Here is an 18,101-nt window from a genome sequence, read left to right as displayed (position 1 = left end):
TTGATTGACTTTAATAGCTCACAAGCTACCATTGCAAAAAACCTTGGGAGTACCACCACCTGAGCCCAAAACAATGGGGATTGTAGGATTCAAAGGACATTAAAAAAAAAAAAAACAATTTAATGTTGTAACAATAGTGCCAAACTAGACCTTGCCAGTAGTAGGAAAAGGTTTTACTTTCATTTTTTTATAAGATCAAATTTTATTGATTGAAAAATATGCGCAGCCCAGACCACATAAAAAAGACGCGCGAAGGGCGTTAGAGGAAACAACAACAACAAAAAAATATTGTTCGAGAAGAAAATAAGAGATTCCATAGAAACATTTATCTGGGAAAAATTACCAGAAAAAAACTCCTAGTTGATGGTTGCCTAACTTGGAAAATAATGTAATGAGTTTCAAGGGGCGAAATTATACAAGGGTCCGACTGGGAAAAACAGTAAAAATTCCAGCAGGGTTTTGCTTGGTATTTGCAGCAGCACCACTACTTTACCGACCCAAGTCGTCGAGGCTTGAGGTAAGTTGAAAGGAATAACTTTGATCCTGGGATTGAGGGAGAAATTGATGAAACCCAGGGTCATGCATGTCATGTGGAAGCTCTGGCAACGGTGCTTCAAACCGAAGAACCTTAATTACTTGCCCTGCCTTTGGCCTTTCCCTGTCATTTGGTTGAGCACACCATAATCCCACAACCAACAAGCGTTTTATTTCATCCTCGTCAAAATCCATGCCCAATTTCTCATCAGCTGCTTTGAGAATATCTCCTGCAAGGTAGAGCTCCCAAACCCACGTCACAAGTGAGACATGAAATTCTCCATCCTGAAAAGTTCTCCTGCCACAAGCGATTTCTAAAGCCACTACTCCAAAACTAAACATGTCTGATTCTTTACTGGCCCTCCCTTCATTTGCATATTCCGGGGCCAAGTAGCCATAAGTCCCTACCACGCTAGTTCTCCGAGGAGTCAACCGAGGATCCACCAACTTAGCAACCCCAAAATCACCAAGCTTGGTGCTGAAATCTGTGTCCAACAATATGTTAGCAGACTTGATGTCTCTGTGAAGGACACAGTACTGCTCCGCTTCTTCATGGAGATAATGAAGGGCTGAGGCCAAGCCTGAAGCTATCTTGTATCTGGCATTCCATGGGAGCGCTTCTCCCTTGCCAAAGAGGTGATGATCGAGGCTGCCATTAGTCATGTGCTCGTAAACAAGCAAGAATTCACCTTGCTCATGACACCACCCGATGAACTGAACCAGATTCCGATGTATTAAACGACTAATTATCTTCACCTCGTTGATGAATAGAGACTGAGAGTGTTCGGATTCAGTGAAGATTCTCTTCACAGCAACTGGGCGTCCTAGATCGGACAACGTTCCTTTGTAGACTAGGCCAGACCCTCCTTGTCCTAGCCTTCCATCCTTGGCAAAACCGTTGGTGGCTGCTAATAGTTCTAGGTAAGAAAATTTCCTGGGCAACGCTCCTCTCTCAAGATTTGTACTTATGGAGGATTCTGAATCCGCGTCATTTCCATTGCTTTGATCATTGCCGATTCTCCTCCTCTTCAGAACTATCCAACTGATGATGCTCATCAGCAACATCATAATCAAGAAACCCGCAGCAACAGACGTTGCCAAAATTGTCCTCCTCATTTTATTGCAGCTTTGAGTCAAATTTGAGTGAAAATCCCATGAATGAATGGTATACCGCTCATGCGTCGAGCCTGTAGAAGCTGAGAAACCAATCTTTATATACTGGGGCAGAACGTCTTTTAGATCGAGAATGGAAGAAAGAGAGGAATTACCCATGAAAACAGGGTTATTCTCATATGTCCAGAACACACTAAGGTTCTTGGTCGAAGCTTTGTAAGTTATCCACACGTTAGCCGTCTTCCCAGCATGCGATTTAACATCCCAACTTTTGTTGTCGGATGAATGGGGTGAGTTTTCACAGATTCCAACGAGCTGCATCGAAGTGTTGAACTCAACCATCACGATACGGTTCTTGGTCATGTCGGAGTCGCTGGTGGAGTTGAATAATCCCAGTTCTCCACCAGCAGAGTTGGGCGGAAGGTCGTACCCAACACTAACCAGAAAAAAGGCAAGGCCGCCGCTAGGCCCGCTAACATTAACATTGTCAATGGTGAAAGAGAAATGGGTTGTAAAGTCGGCCCCATAACTCCCCGTTAAGCAGCTGTCCCATAGGTGCAGGGGCTTGGGGTAGTTAGCCCACCCCACGCGATACTGCGAATCTGATGCGGGGATCACAATTTTTCCGCTGGAATGCTTGGCATCGCCTTCATAGCTGATGTTTAGATTACCGAAATCACGATCAAAACGGAAGGAAAGTGGATGGGCAAAGGGGATAAACATTTGGAAGAAAACGAAGAGAAAAATGCAGGGAAAATTCAGGAAGTGAAGGCTGGTCGGAGACATGGTGAATGAAAGTATGTTGTAATAGACCAAGCCAGGCGTGCTGTCCGTGTCCGGCCTGGGTGGAATGGATTCAGAAGCTGTTCATGAATATATAGACTGGGATTCAGGGGTTTTGTGTCCAAATTTAAGGTGAATTAATTGGATAGAAACTCCCAATCAGAGCGTGTGTCGATATAACATGTGATTCCCACTGTCGTATGCAAAGTGTGTCCCTTTCGTATTTGGGCCATCGTTAGAAAACGGAAAGTAAGACTATATGAGGAAAGTACTTTCATTTCGCATATCTATTATTATTAATATTTATATCATTTTGATGCTTTTGTACTTGTGTCCATAACCCTCTCTTGTGTGAAGAAGGGGAACATTTACGTCAATCCGTCCCCCCTATGGCTATAAGAAGAAATGCATGCATATTCATTCGTCAATTCTATTTGCTTTTTATTTTTAACTTTGGGTTGCTTTGATTTCTTCTGATAATCAGAGATGAGGTATATAGGCATTGACTTTGATAAGAAGGAAGATTGTGTCATAAACCATGTAATCTATCCTATTCACCACGCGATAGGGTTTCACACACTAGTAAGTGGGAAACTCGTGAGAATGGAGCAGAGCGTGGGTGCGGTTGAAGGAGTCGCTTCCTTCCCCCTTCTTTGTACAGTAAATTAAGTAACACATCACAAGACTTGGCGGTTGGGAATCGACCGAATACCTCGTGCGGGTGGGGTTGGACTGTTGCCGTCCCATATTCTTTCTGTCCCCTAGAATGACCGATTGGAGAATTTTCGTTACAAAAAAAAAGAATGGCGGCCTACGAGTATTTCAACGGCTTGGCAAAAGGTAATAGGTGAATCGTGATACAAGAATAAAAATGGCTATCTCCAGGATTTCAAATGTTTTGGTCTCTGGTTGCTGAATTGATAAAATCAAAAGAAAATAAATTCATTATCTTGGTACACTAAATATTATATTTTTTTCTCACATTAAATATGTGATATCTATGATAAATAGAAAAATTTAATTTAAAGAAAAATAAAATTATTTTTTTAAATTATAATTTATAGTGTACTAGAATGACAAATAGTAAAACTCAAATTCAAAACACATGTTGTTATGACGTTTTGGTTTTGAAAATTTGTGATGAGCCTTGATTTGTAATTCTCATATGCAAGATGAAATCGAGTTCTTGATTTGATAAATTCCAAAACTGATGTTGTTGGGTATGATCGCTTGGGTATCGAGCATAAATTATAAGACATCTGATCATTGGGTCTTTATATTTTTCAACCAAATGTACATTAACAATGGTAAAGAGAGGCACCTTGTGTCAACACGTGGTGGTGAAGGAGTTGATGAGAAGTGGAAAATGGTAAAGCAGCCGTAGTGGTGTCAGGTATGGCCCTTCAAATTTTGGGGAAGAATGTCGGCCAGCGCCGTGTACTTTATGAGAGCGAACCCAGGGCGGCCACGTTTGTGCCTCTGCGCCGCCCCCCTTCCCTTTCCGATTCGGTCAATAAAGTTTCTCAAACTACTCGAGTTGAGTTCCACGTTCCACAGATAATTATAAACAAAAAAATAATATTTATAGTCATAATTTTTTTTAAATATAAAATTCATATAAAAAATAAAATAAATTTTTAATTATATATAAATGTTACGTAATTATTTTTTAATACAAGACTCACATAAAAAATAAAATAATTTTTTAATTATTAATTTTATTTTTTTTAAAATAATTGTATAGTATTTATACACTCAACAACTATATATAACATTATTTTTATCAATATTACACTTTACATAAAACAATTAATAATAAGAAAAAAAAAAGTTTTATTTTATCAGTTTTCGTTGACAAAATTTCATAATTTTCTTCGGAAAATACGTGTTCTATTTTCACGTTTATTTACAATCCCGTCCAAAAAACAAAAACACAAAATACGTGTTTAATTTACACGTGCACGTATATTCCCCTTTGGGAAATTAAGATGAATCGAAGACGAAATTGAAATATATTTAAATTTTAAAATGAGATAAATTAAGTTGAATTGTATATTTTATAAGATCTGTTTAATTGGATTTAAATTTTTTATATTGAGATGAATTTAACTTTTGAATAATACTAATATGTTCCTTCATTTTGACCGTTTAAATATTTATTTATTTCTTAAAAAAAATTAATAATTAAAGAAATAACTATTAGTATATTGATATTTTTTTTTTTATTTTTTGAAAATATTTAAACATGTTTAAAAAACATTTGAAATAAAAAACAAAACAAAAAACATTCAATTTACACTAAGGCAGGGCTGTTCATCTGGGTTCCGACCCATAAATCCGGTTAGACCCAAACCAGAACCAGGATTTTAAATCCGGGCCGAAACCCAGACCGGGTTATCCCGGATCAGAAACGGGCAGGAACCCAGATGAATCCGGGTTTTTCAAATCCCGGATTCCGGATTTCGAATTAAACCCGTATCATTTTTTTTTCTTTTTTAATATGATAAATGAAACACAACTGAAAGGTTTTATTTGGGTCAAACAGATTAGCCTTGCTTCGCCATGTTCAAGCTCTGCAATGAAAGGATAAATATGCTCTGTTATTTACATGCTCTGTAATTGAAACTTGCTTTGCCATGTTCAAGCTCAATAACAACCAAGTTTGAGGTAGACCCAGCTTCATAAATTAGATGAAACTCGAAGAGAAAAAGAGAGAAGGAAAAAAAATAAAAACTAAACCAAGGGAGGGAGATTGAAACACAACTGAAAAAGAACAACAAAATCCAAAACCCATCCCAGTTTTTCACCAAATATGCCGATCTCCAAAACCCATCCCAGTTTTTCACCAAAATCGCAACCTTCTACTCCGATGAGACCACGACGAGATCGTGGGTGTGCAAATGGAGTAAATCGAGCAGATCACTTCGCAGACAGAACACTTCACACACTTCACGGAGCAGATCACTTTGCAGAGCAGAGAAGAGAGAGAGAGGAAATTGGGGGAGGGAGGCGAAGCACTTCGCAGAGCAGAAGAGAGAGAGAGAGAGAGAGAGAGAGAGAGAGAGAGAGAGAGAGAGAGAGAGAGAGAGAGAGAGAGAGAGAGAGAGAGAGAGAGAGAGAGAGAGAGAGAGAGAGAGAGAGAGAGAGAGAGAGAGATCGATGATTCAATCCGATTTGAAATGGGTCTCTCGGGGGGGAAGAATTAGGGTTTTTTTTTTTTTAGTTTATAACATCCGGGTACCGGGTTTTAAACCCGGGTCCCGGATTTAAAATCCGGTACCCGAACCGGATTAATCCGGTTTTTTAAATCCAGATTCCGGCCCGGATTTGATCCGGGCCGAAAATCGGTTCCGGTCCAGGCCGGATTTTATCCTGCCTGGATGAACAGCCCTATACTAAAGGCACAACAAGTAAGCAAATTGAGAATGTATAGTAGTGCTATCCTTAATTTTTTATGTTAAAATATATGAAATAAATTGAGATGAGTTGAGTGTTAAAATATATTAATTAGGTTGAGATGAGTTGAGTTTAACTAATTAGGTTGCGTTTGAAATTTGAGATTAGTTGAGCTGAGTTTAATTCTTTATAAATAGTAGTGAGTTGAGATAATAGAATAAATTTTATAGAATCAATTTAATATGAGTTTAGATATTTTTAGATATTAAAATGATTTAGTACTATTTATGAGAAATTTAAAAAGTACGGAGCCACGCTTTATTCTATTATTTATTTATATTATTCAATTAATTGTCAATATTCAACTTTACACAAAACAATTAATAATAAGACTAAAAATGTTTTGTTTTATCGGTTTTCGTTGACAAAATTTCATGGTTTTCTTCGGAAAATACGCGTTCTATTTTCACGTGTATTTACAATCCAGTCCTAAAAAAAAACAAAATCCTTGTATAATTTACATGTGCACGTATATCCCAACTGGGAAAATAAAATGAATCCAAGCAAAACGAGATTGGTTTACATTTAGATGGTGAGATGAGGTGAGTTAAATTATCAATTAATAATATTTTATAAATTTATTAAATTGGATTTATTTTTTAGATTAAGATAAGTTTAACTTTATAAGTTAAAATATATAAAATAGATTCAGATGAGTTGAGTTTAACTTTTTAGATATATATGAAGTGAGTTGAGATGAATTTAACTTTTTTTTATAAGAAATTAAAAAAGTAATGGATATTATTAATGATTAGTTTGAAATGAATTAAATTTGATTCAACAGCTAAATTCAACCTTGATGACTAACTGAAAGCTGGATTGGTATATCTTGAAATGGAGAATATAAGTTTGAAACTTATGCGCTCATTTTTTTTTTTTTTTTAATCAAGTCCTCCATGTGTTTGCACTTTATTCTTCGTTTACCCAAGACTTGACTGAAGATTGATTTTTCAATTCAATTCAATTCATCTATGTTATTTAATTATTATAATTTTATTAAATTTTTATATAAAATAAAATAAATAATTTAATTTTTTTAAATTTAAAAAAAATTATAATAATATTTTATTCAATTTTTAACTTTAATTTTAATTCATTTATACTTATCTCATTTCATTTGTGAAACAAACGAGACCCATTGCATTTAGATAATGTGATGATATAAGATTACAACTATTTAATATTTTATCATTATTTTTTCATCAATTTTTTATTACTATTTATAGGTCATGTGATATCGTCTCACTATCCAAACTTAGCCTAAATTCTGTTACGTTCCCTGCTCTCCAACATTTTGTCTGGGTTGGACCTCATATACTTGGGTCTAAATACGGTTGTGATTAAGTTGGGCTACTATGGGCTTTAGATATATGGGCCTTAGCCGGCCTGATATATATAACATAGGGAGGCCTACTCGATGATTGACGACCACGGCGTAGATAACAGACTTCCTCTGTGACCAAACACCTCGGTCGTTTTGCCCTTATTCCGGATTAGGGTTACACTCTTCACAATCGCAGTTCACAGGCTCGCTTTAGGCGCCAACCAAAGCGCTTGCAACTCAGCCTCTCTCGTGTCGGTACAAACAGGCTAAAGCTGTAAACTTTTCACCGTCAGGTAAAATCTTTCAGTTCTTAGAAAGTTTTTACGCTTTCTTCTCTGTATTGTTTTTGTTTTCTCCTTCTGGATTCTGCTTTATCTCTGTCATGGATTTCATGGTTGGAAAACGCCATTGTTGGACGAAATGCTCGAGTATTTACAAAATTCCAGGGTCCGTTGAATTGCATTCATATTTTGACTGAACCTCGGTTCTGATTATCTGATCAGATCATAGTTGGGATGTGATGAATCAAAAGTCGTTAGCTCCTCCATCTTTTCGGAAAGAGTAGAAGTCATAGACAAATCCCTTTGTGTAATTTATTTCTTACATATAATGAGTTCTAATAGTAGCAATGCTTTGGTTTTTCTAAATTTGTACTCTCATTCACATGGATGTTTGGTTGGTAGTCCATGTTATCGAAAGCATTGGACAAGCCCTTTTCCACTGCTAATCTCATCCGAGACCATCTTTGAGTAGTATTGCTTCTTCTTTTTCATTTATCTTTAAGCTAGCTGATGCAATAGAGTTTCAAGTAATAACTAGTAAGATATATAATTATATTGGCAGCATGTCAGCATCAATGCGATAAATTAAATCCTATTGTCGAACATAGGAAACTTTACTCGTTACTTCGAATCCGTAGGAAAATCAACACAAAATTTTTAGACATGAAATGTGATGATCTCACGTTATTACTTATTTGGAACTGGTTTTTTTTTTTTTTTTTTTGAAGAGTAAAATCAACTGCTCTCGTTTAGATTGGCTTGGTAAGGTGCTATTAAGCAACCTGCTACCTGGCTCCGAAGATAAACTATAAAATCTCAAAAAACTTACCGTTTGGCTATATGTTTTTCAGTCTTGAAAATCTAGGCAGTCAAGTACTGAATAGGACATTTGTTCAAGATCATTCTTCAGATAAACAGATGAAGTCAAATTCCTTATACTAAACAATTTATTTACCGCCGAAAGATACTATATTAAGAACATTTTTTTGTTAAGAAGGTTACTCCTTTCCGTCTCAATTTAAAATCTTGTTATTTCTTTTTCTTATTCTAATTCTTTTGAGATATCTCAATATCAATTTGTACTATTGCGACCTTTGTTGCAATTCTTGTCTATCAGCTACCTGTTTATACAACCAAAATGAACTGACTAATAATATTGCTTATTTTTAGGGCCAGGTATGGGTAGCCAAACTGCTGCAAGCAATGATCGATCAAGGACATATTGGACGCCAATAATGGAACGTTATTTTATCGACCTTATGCTAGAGCAGATGCATAGAGGCAATCGAATTGGCCACACTTTCAACAAGCAAGCATGGACGGACATGCTCAATGTGTTCAATGCGAATTTTGGATCTCAATATGACAAAGATGTTCTAAAAAGTCGTTATACAAATATGTGGAAGCAATTCAATGATGTGAAGAATCTTCTTGGTCAGAATGGATTTTCTTGGGATGAAAATCGACAAATGGTGGTGGCTGATGATTATATCTGGGATGCTTACATTAAGGTACATTACTTTTCTATTTGTTGATATCATAAAAGCATATATATTCAGTGTACTTGGGCTATGCCTTCTGTGTTTTTAAATAAAGTCTCCAATTACTTATCCAAAAAATAATATCATGAACGCATCTAGTCCATAATTTTTAAGAACATAAAGTGCATGCAGGCTTACCCTGATGCACGCTCCTACAGAACTAAAGCAGTGCTGAATTTTAGCGATTTGTGCCTGATATATGGGTATACAACTGCTGATGGAAGGTACAGCCGATCAAGTCATGATCTAGACTTTGACGAGGAAGTGCAAGGAGTAAATATGGGTATTTATCCTTTTTCCTGCTGTGGAGTTGGCTTTATTGTGGGGACTGAATATGATAGTGTTGATACTCTGTTTTATAGACTAGTTTTATAATGATTTATTTATTTGCTGCTAAGCTTTTACACACATTTTGAAAAAACTCTGACCTGCTTGTCCTATTCATGGTGTATGAAACTTGCACATGAGATATGGAATAATCAAGATGCAGTTGGAATTCAGTCTTACGATCTTCAAAATGGAAAGTGTTTCAAATTGTTTCTACAAAAAGTTGCAGCCTAGTTGTCATGTTATATGGTTTAATAGATATGACCTTTCTTCACTTATCAAAATAAAAAAAGATGACCTTTCTTAGTGGACAACCGAACATGAGCTGCATAAAACTCTAAATATGTAGGATTACTGCTTCTGTGATGGTTTGTTTCCCAGAATGTTCTTCAATGTAAATAAGGATGTACTCTGATAACCTGATATGACTATGTTTACAATTGTTTTCCTCAAATTGTAGTTGACGGAATGGGCTGCCTTGGCCCTTCAAGTAATGAGCGAACGAGGACTGATTGGACTCCAGCCATGGACCAGTTTTTCATTGAGCTTATGCTGGACCAAGTAGGAAGAGGCAATAAATCAGATAATACTTTCAATAAACAAGCCTGGACTGATATGCTTGTTTCGTTCAAAGGAAAATTTGGTCCTCAACATGGGAAAAGGGTTTTAAGGCATCGATATAAGAAATTGTGGAAGTACTATAGTGACATTACACTTCTTCTTAAACAAAATGGCTTTTCCTGGGATGAAACACAACTACTGATTGCAGCTGATGATGATGTTTGGGATGCATATATCAAGGTACATCGTTCTTAATATTTTTGTTCTCTTTCTTCTCTAAAGTTTCTTTACTGACATATAATATATGTAGGCACACCCGCATGCGCGTGCATATAGAACAAGAACCTTGCCAAACTACTATGATTTGCTTCTAATATATGGAAATGAAATTGATGGTGGGATCCCCTGCGATTTACATCAAGAAAAAAACCTTGAAGACGACTTATCAGACAGAAAGGCTGGTGAGTTACGACTTGCTTCTCTCGATTTTGACTTTTATAAGATAGTTTTTGCTTAACATCGATCAAATGGAAATCATATGGAGAGAGAAATTGGAACCTCACCAGTATTTATCAATTTTGTAAATGTTTAGAGTCTCTCTCAGATGAAACTTAGTTGTCGGTCTTATCACATCTCTCCTGTCAATCAATATTTACACATGTTCTCAAGCCTATAAATCATAAATGTTTAAAGTCCCTCTATCAGATGAAACTTAGTAGTTGGGTCTTCTGGTTTCCTAATCACATCTCTCTGGTCAATCAATATTTACGTGAGTTCTCAAGGCTATATATCATAGCAAGGTTCTCTTGTAACATTTTCATGGCCAAAGAGTTACAAGGATGAAGATGGTAATATTCGGAAGATGGTTATAAAGTGTAGTCATGCAAGAAAGGCTGCTTCTTCATTTGAGATGTCTTGAGTACTTGCCAATGCTGGTATCTTTCATTTGTTTGAAACCTTTGATGAACTCCTATAACTATAACTTTGGGTTTGTAGGTGAAAGAGAGGGGGTACAGACCCCTACTTTTAGCGATCGTACAAGAACATATTGGACACCACCAATGGACCGTTATCTTATAGATTTGTTACTAGAACAGGTGCATGGAGGAAATAAACTTGGACAGACTTTCATAACCCAGGCTTGGGTTGACATGGTTACATCTTTTAATGCAAAATTCAGATCTCATCATGACAAAGATGTTCTGAAGAATCGATACAAACATTTGAGGAGGCAATACAATGATGTAAAGATTCTTCTGGAGCAGAGTGGGTTTTCGTGGGATGAAAGAAGAGAAATGGTAACAGCTAATGATTGTGTTTGGGATGCTTATACCAAGGTGAACCACTGTCTATTCTAATTTTACTTTGTTTTGCCCTACTGCACCTAACACAGAGTGCATACAGGAACATCCTGATGCTCGATCATACAGAGTTAAAACTCTTCCAAGCTATCAAAAATTGTGTGCTATCTTTGGGGAAGAACATTCTGATGGTAGGTACAGCCGTTTGTCACGCAATGAAGAACCCAGTGGTGAATTACCTATGCTGATGACTGGTATGTATCTTACTGAAAATCCTGATGGCTGCAGTGGTCAAAAGTATTATCTCGAGTCACGAGTTTAGTATGAAGAGCGTGGCTTTAGTATGAAGAGCGTGGCTTTAGAATACATTTACAGCTTCCAGTTATTGGAAGTGTATTATGTGAACTTAGGCTAACTCGAAGGAACAAAATTGTACGCAATCATATTGAACAAAGGGAACAATTAACTCATCCTTTGAGAGGATTTGTTCTTGATATGACGTGTCTAGGAATATAAGACAACCATTTGTGTCATTTCTAGATTTTAACAATTATAATTACGCATATGTCAGTTCCCCTCATACCATGTGGTTTTATTTCCTTCTTTCACCCATGCACACATTTGCCTACAGCAATGTATAATAATAAACTTTTGTTGAATGCGTGATCGAAGATAAATCATCTGGATTCTCTAGAAGTTCACTTTTATAAACCTTTGTGTGTCTGAGGATCACATGGATGGGTTTATGTGAGCTGCAATCTCCTGCATTAGTTAAGCCGGTGTAAGCTAATGCCTTTAGCGTTTGTTATGCACATATTTTCTTGACACTTTATATTTGTTAATTGAGAATTGCTCAAAATTGTACGTTCTGATCTCAATAGCTTTTAAACCTGCAAAACAAAGTTATTGCTGGAATTGGATGAATCATCTTGGAATGAAATTGAACAGGTCATTATCTTTCTGTTGTGATTAAACTACAAGTTAGATGATAGCATGAATACTGGGTAAAGGATTTGTCTCATGTGCCAGGAAATGTATTGCGTGCTGTGTGAACCTGAATTATTTTGTTTTCGTTGTATCCATAAAATAAAATAAAATAACGGCTTTTGTATCCTCATGGTTTTCCTCATTTTGTAGGTGAGCCAAACAATGATCAATCCCCTGCTGGTGAGATTCCTTTGAGGATGGATCGGACACCGTCAATGGAACTCTATTTTATTGACCTCATGATAGACCAAGTGCAGAGAGGCAATAAGGTGACTCACACATTCACTGAGCAAGCGTGGGCTGATATGATTGAATCATTTAATGGGAAATTCGGGCTCCAATGTAGCAAGAATTTTCTAGAAGATTGGTATATATGCTTGATGAAACAGTATGATGACATCAGCAGCATTCTCAATCGTAGTGGTTTTATGTGGGATGAATCTCAACAAATGGTTACGGCTGAAAATAATGTCTGGGAAGATTATGTTAAGGTGCATTCCTCCCTCTCTGCTAATGCTAATGTTGTTCTTTTGGGCAGCACCTGTTAGTGCTCCATCTCCAACACATCACATAGGAGTGAGAACTATGCTTTATTGAGAGAGAGAAGGAAATTTTAGCAGTTGAACAGCTAATGCTGCTGCCTTTCCTTTTCTTTTTTTATTTTTATTTTTATTTTATTTTAAATGTGGGATTGCGGCAATGCCTCCAGCATAATTGTACTGACTGTAAAAATAAGTTCAATGTTAGCCAAAATTATCGATTATTGATCCTGCCAATCACAAGTTGTTTATGTACGCATTATGCAGGGCTACCCTGATGCTATTTCATACAGAGGTAAATTGCTATGCAGTTTTAGCGACCTATGCAAGATCTTTGGAAATAAAGTATGGGATGGAAGACACAGTGATCAGTTTCTGGGGATGGAAATAGAAATGGATAGACCGTGTGATGATCCACAAGTTCCAGCTGGGAATACTGAACCATGTGATGATCCAAGGAAGCGACCAACTGAGACAACATCCAAATCACAGCGTCCTGGAAAGGCACAAAAGACTGGCAAAAGAATGGAAGAAGCTATTTCCGAGATGGCGGGTGTGGTAAAAAGATTGGTGCATAACAAGGAGAATAAGAATTATAAATTGATAGAAAGTGCAATCGATGCTCTCCAAGCAATACCTGACATGGATGATGAGCTAATGTTGGATGCTTGCGATCTTATGGAAGATGAGAAAAAAGCAAAAACGTTTTTGGCATTGGATATCGCTCTGAGAAAGAAATGGTTATTAAGAAAACTTCCTCGGTAGTATTAGAGCTTCTTATTTCGAGAGTGACATCCATTTTGTCTCGAATCTCTCACTTTTGAGTAACAAAAGTGTTTTCTTGACTGGATTAGATGCTTTAGTTTGTAAATGTATATTCTTCTTGAATTTGCAAAAAAGAGGAAAAGATTTTTGTTAGTTGCTTTGTTAATATTTGTAGGAAAACAAGGATTTTGATCCGATAGAATGATTACAGTCAGTCCCTTAACGTTGAAATTACTTGATATGCGGTTCTGATTGGTAAGATGGATTATTCTGAAGGTGATTAACATTTAGTTATGAAATAGATCGATGTTCAATGGTAAGGCTGAGGCATTAAAGCCTAAAGGGGGTTGATTTTGAGAGTGTCGGAGTCGGAAAAGTCGGAGTCCGGCCTGAGTCGGAGTCGCCAGATTTTTTTGTTCACCTCTAAATTTTCGATCGGGCAGATCTAAACTGGGCTAATATCAGTATACTTTTTCTTCCCCCAACCTACCAAACACCAGCCCAAAAGTCATTAGTTACACCCATGTCAAGTCGGGCCCAACATATTAATTTCCATTTTTGCCCTCTTTGGTGACCTGGCAATATGCCAGTCCATGTCCAAATCGCCCTCCAACATCGCTCATTCCCACCAATTCACGGTCTCTCTCGTCGCTGCACCTGCACGCAAACCATTGTCTTGCTTGGAGCTTTGTCTGGTTACTGTTCCTCATGGTAGTATTTCTTTTAATATTCATTTATATGTTTGTTTGTTTATAACTAATTCAATTCAAATTCGCCTTAATCTTGAGAATCACAGACTACTTTACGTAATCGTTCGATCTTTCGTTAACTATTAGGGTTTCCGTACTGTGCTACAGCCTTTTCATCTCATGCCTTTTCTTTAAAAAAAAAAAAAAAATTTATTCTCAAATTCCGATCTTCCTTCTTTTTTTGTTTTTCCTTCCATCCATGGCCCTGCTATTTGACCAAATTTTTAAGGTAAGTCTTGGGTTTGTTTGGTTACGTGCTTATTATGGGAAAGAAAAACAGTATTTAAGACGTCTTTACGTTTTACCAATCTTGGATTGTTTTTCAATGTGATTGGGAACGAAAACAGCATCGAACATTAGGCTTTATTCTTTCTCTGCCCACTCTTTGTCCGTTTTCTATGAAACCAAACGGTTGGGTAAGGTTTTAAATTATTGATTTATTAGCTTTTTCCACGGGCTATATTTGTTTTGTTTCACCAAGAGTAACTGCGATGCATATTAAAGTATTTTTTTTTATTAGTATGATATGATGTATATTGAAGTATTAAATATGCTTTTGTTAGAAAACTCATCAGGGATTTTTTCTTGTAAGATAACCTTTTCAGGAATAAAAAGAACGGTAAAACATTAAATTTTTAGATTATATTGCAGTTGTCGCGAAAAAAAAATATAAGATTACTTCTAGTTGATTCCCTAATGCATAAGCCGGTACAATAGATTTACATCTGTAATTTTATTTTGAACTGAAATTGGATGGCGCAAAGTTTAAGCATGCGATGTTTGATGCTTTAAACTCTCGATATTTGTTTATCTACATATTCTTGCATTTGAGGCCTAAAATGATCTCTGGTATGAGAGTATATCTTGGTTTTCCTATCTTTGAAAAGTCATTATGTATTCCTCCTTACCATTTTTCTGATCACATTTATTTATGCTTCTTTAAAAACTTCGGGTGATTTATCAAATTGGATGTGGTTATAGTAGATATAGAAGTCTTCCATAGGGTGCATTGAACAATTGAGTTCATAATATATGATGGACAATGAATCTGTGTGGTCATAGTTTTATTTTTATTAATAAACTGCCAATTATTGATTTGTTCCTGAACATTCTGTACTTGTGTAGAGGAATAAGTGTTGCCCATATTTCCTTGCTCCTATTTGCATTTTTACTCTTCAGATCCAGTATTATCACTTCCACATAACTTCTATTTTACTGACAAAAAAAATTAACACTTACTTATAACTTGGTTGTTTTTATTTACACATGTGAGTGTGGCAATATAACATTGCAGTTATATATATCAGAATATGTGTTCTTGAGTTGGACTGTTTGTGCTTTTTAATAAAAGATCTATTACTTATCAAATATCTATTAGTTTCTCGTGTTAAACCCGATGATTGATCTTTCACAATCATGCAAATTTTTGTGTGAAATAGTTCACTTTTCCTCTGGTGATTAATTGCATGCTTATCGGATAGGATGCCAACTAATTTTTTTCTGTCTTCATATGTAGGCTAATAAGCATACCATTATTTTGATGCAAACTTCCCCAAACAAGGCCTCTAGAACATTTATGGATTATGAATCGATAAGCCAAGCTATGGATGGTATGTGATGAACCGTGTATATATTACATATGGTTGTTAGTTACCAGTCATCGTCATCTGCATCCATTGTTTAAGGTTGCTCTTCAGTGCTGGTAACTGTTAGTATAGCTAATAGAGTAGCCTTTAAACAGGATCTGAACTAGCTCTATGAAATTCCTTAAAAATAACCTTCTGAAATGTTGGTTGTAAGAGGTCAGGACACGACTGTCATTTTATTCCTTTCCTGATTCTATAAACTCAACATCCACTACTATTTGTTTCATGAGGCCCAAAATAAAATGAAGAGGGCTTCTGACAAGAAATATACCTCGGACCAAGCTCTGACTTAAAATATCTGCTAGCTGAAGAAGGATAAGACCAGAATAGGTATTACTTGCCTATGTAGCCCTTGTTCCAACAACCCCCATATTATGTCCATGGTTAAGGACTTTTTCGGGGGATGGGTCTGCTTTGTTGATGGAGTTGATCCTTTGGAAAATAATAAAACCTAATGGCTCCAAAACTTTAATGTGGTTGGTCTATTGATGGTCTTGCATTTACTAGAGGTTATATTACTCTGTGTAACAGGTATATGTGGGCTATACGAAAGGAAGCTTAAAGAGTTAAATCCAGCCATCAGAAACATCACGTATGACATTGCAGATCTCTACAATTTTATTGACGGCCTTGCGGATATGAGCGCCTTAGTGTATGTCCCTCCCTCTCTCCCCTTCCTTCTTGTTATCTCTTGAAAGAAGCACATGTCCATAATCCCTAAAACTTGCTAACAAAACAACAACAAAGTGAATTACAAAACTTAAGAGATAGCCTCGTTTGGTTACACAGATGAGATGAGATGAAATAAAAGTTGAAAGTTGAATAAAATATTGTTGGAACATAATTTTTTAATATAACTTTTGTTTTGGGATTTGAAAAAGTTGAATTGTTTATTATATTTTGTGTGGGAGTTTGGAAAAGTTGTAATGATTATATGAGAAGATAAACTCATCTCATCTACCAAACCAAACCAGGCAACATGCATGTGCAATTTATTTTGGTGATAGTGAATATTCTTTTTTCTACAGAAACTCTTTTTTTGATCCGCTGCTTTACCATAAAAACTTAAGGAATATATATGTTTACCCATCACACCAAGTATTTTGTTGATAGTGGTTATTAACTTTTCTATGGAAACTTGGGGAATGTGTTATGTTTCCCCAACAACACTTCGATGTGAAAACTGATATATTTTTCATTTGGTTCTGGTTTACAGTTATGATCACTCCATCCATGCCTATTTACCGTATGATAGACAATGGATCAAACAGCGGACATTTCATCATCTAAAGAAATTGGCACATTAAATTTAGTATGATTCTGCAGCTTAAGTCTGTAGTTACACTACCAGATTGTCTGTAGAATTAATTTGTGCGTGGGCTTTGCATTTGACCCAAGGTGTTTAATACGCATATTGTAACCTCTTTTGTGCTCCTATATTATAGGACAAAGGTGGCTCTATGCTCTGATTTCAAAAGAATAGCAACTATTGTTGTTTGTTCGTATTATTCCCTTATGGAAGTGCTCCCGTGTCCAGGGAGGTTGATGGTGATATTGGGTTCTGGTACTTTTCTGTGAACTTCTATGGTTTTCCGGAATGTGCTTGCCTAAGTTGTTAGTTTATCTGCCCCCCCTCCCTTTCTCTCTTACTGATTAAAACGACCTTGTTTTAAACCTGATGACAAATTGGAATTTAGTTAATTGATGATGCAATACACGCTCAGTGTTCCTTGAGTGTTTTTATGGACGGTCAGATTTGAAAGGTTTATGTGGGGTACCATTTATAATGCAGTAATTTATTAAAATAAAACAGCCTGCCATCCCAAGTAAGCTCGGCTAATCGGATATTATCTCATCCCAGATGATGAAAATGAAAAAGAAACTACAGGCAAATATGGGCTTCTCTCAATTGTGGCGCGGCTGGCCCCCCAGGCCCAATAATACGGGCATTCCAATCCTCCGCTCCCCAGTCCCGATCCGACCGGCTCGATCTCTCTCTCTTGAAAACTCTCTAAAAAATAGTGCAACACGCCCTCTACTGCAACAGGAGAATTCACATAATTTGAATCGCTCCACTCGGACTGGTTCGGCGCTTTCTTTATCCTTAATATTCCTGTTTTAGCTCAAATGTTTCGTGGTTAAAATCCTAATTGAATTGATTGATTTATATTTCACGGGTGTTGGATCAATATGT

At 36.4% G+C, this 18,101-nt stretch overlaps 4 protein-coding genes across 7 annotated transcripts; 3 read left to right on the top strand and 1 right to left on the bottom strand.

Annotated features, from left to right (window-relative positions):
* Window positions 1-267: 267 nt before the first annotated feature.
* LOC122316588 (L-type lectin-domain containing receptor kinase IX.1-like) lies at window positions 268-2,551 on the bottom strand. Its single transcript, XM_043133232.1, has one exon. It carries the CDS (start codon window positions 2,431-2,433, stop codon window positions 490-492), a length of 1,944 nt encoding a protein of 647 aa, XP_042989166.1. The 5' UTR covers window positions 2,434-2,551; the 3' UTR covers window positions 268-489.
* A 4,754-nt stretch (window positions 2,552-7,305) lies between these two features.
* On the top strand, window positions 7,306-11,444 carry LOC122316586 (L10-interacting MYB domain-containing protein-like). Its single transcript, XM_043133227.1, has 7 exons — window positions 7,306-7,503; window positions 8,662-9,002; window positions 9,165-9,315; window positions 9,820-10,160; window positions 10,231-10,381; window positions 10,917-11,257; window positions 11,351-11,444. Exons 2-7 carry the CDS (start codon window positions 8,670-8,672, stop codon window positions 11,354-11,356), a joined length of 1,323 nt encoding a protein of 440 aa, XP_042989161.1. The 5' UTR covers window positions 7,306-7,503; window positions 8,662-8,669; the 3' UTR covers window positions 11,357-11,444.
* A 24-nt stretch (window positions 11,445-11,468) lies between these two features.
* Window positions 11,469-13,512, top strand: LOC122316433 (uncharacterized protein At2g29880-like). The gene is made up of 3 exons (XM_043132950.1): window positions 11,469-11,475; window positions 12,359-12,699; window positions 13,015-13,512. Exons 1-3 carry the CDS (start codon window positions 11,469-11,471, stop codon window positions 13,510-13,512), a joined length of 846 nt encoding a protein of 281 aa, XP_042988884.1.
* Window positions 13,510-17,991, top strand: LOC122316587 (enhancer of rudimentary homolog). Of its 4 annotated transcripts, none has more exons than XM_043133230.1 (5): window positions 13,964-14,223; window positions 15,778-15,871; window positions 16,439-16,559; window positions 17,353-17,471; window positions 17,769-17,991. In XM_043133230.1, exons 1-5 carry the CDS (start codon window positions 14,221-14,223, stop codon window positions 17,846-17,848), a joined length of 417 nt encoding a protein of 138 aa, XP_042989164.1. In that variant the 5' UTR covers window positions 13,964-14,220; the 3' UTR covers window positions 17,849-17,991. The 4 variants fall into 4 exon arrangements, with proteins under 4 accessions (XP_042989163.1, XP_042989164.1, XP_042989162.1 ...); XM_043133228.1 differs by lacking the exon at window positions 13,964-14,223 and adding an exon at window positions 14,256-14,490; XM_043133229.1 differs by lacking the exon at window positions 15,778-15,871 and having other exon boundaries at window positions 13,510-14,223.
* The last annotated feature ends 110 nt before the right edge of the window (window positions 17,992-18,101 follow it).

The sequence above is a fragment of the Carya illinoinensis genome, chromosome 7, assembly GCF_018687715.1.
Source record: "Carya illinoinensis cultivar Pawnee chromosome 7, C.illinoinensisPawnee_v1, whole genome shotgun sequence".
Classification (NCBI taxonomy): domain Eukaryota; kingdom Viridiplantae; phylum Streptophyta; class Magnoliopsida; order Fagales; family Juglandaceae; genus Carya; species Carya illinoinensis.
Note: the sequence above shows the minus strand (reverse complement) of the source record. Positions and strands in the feature narration are given on the sequence as shown.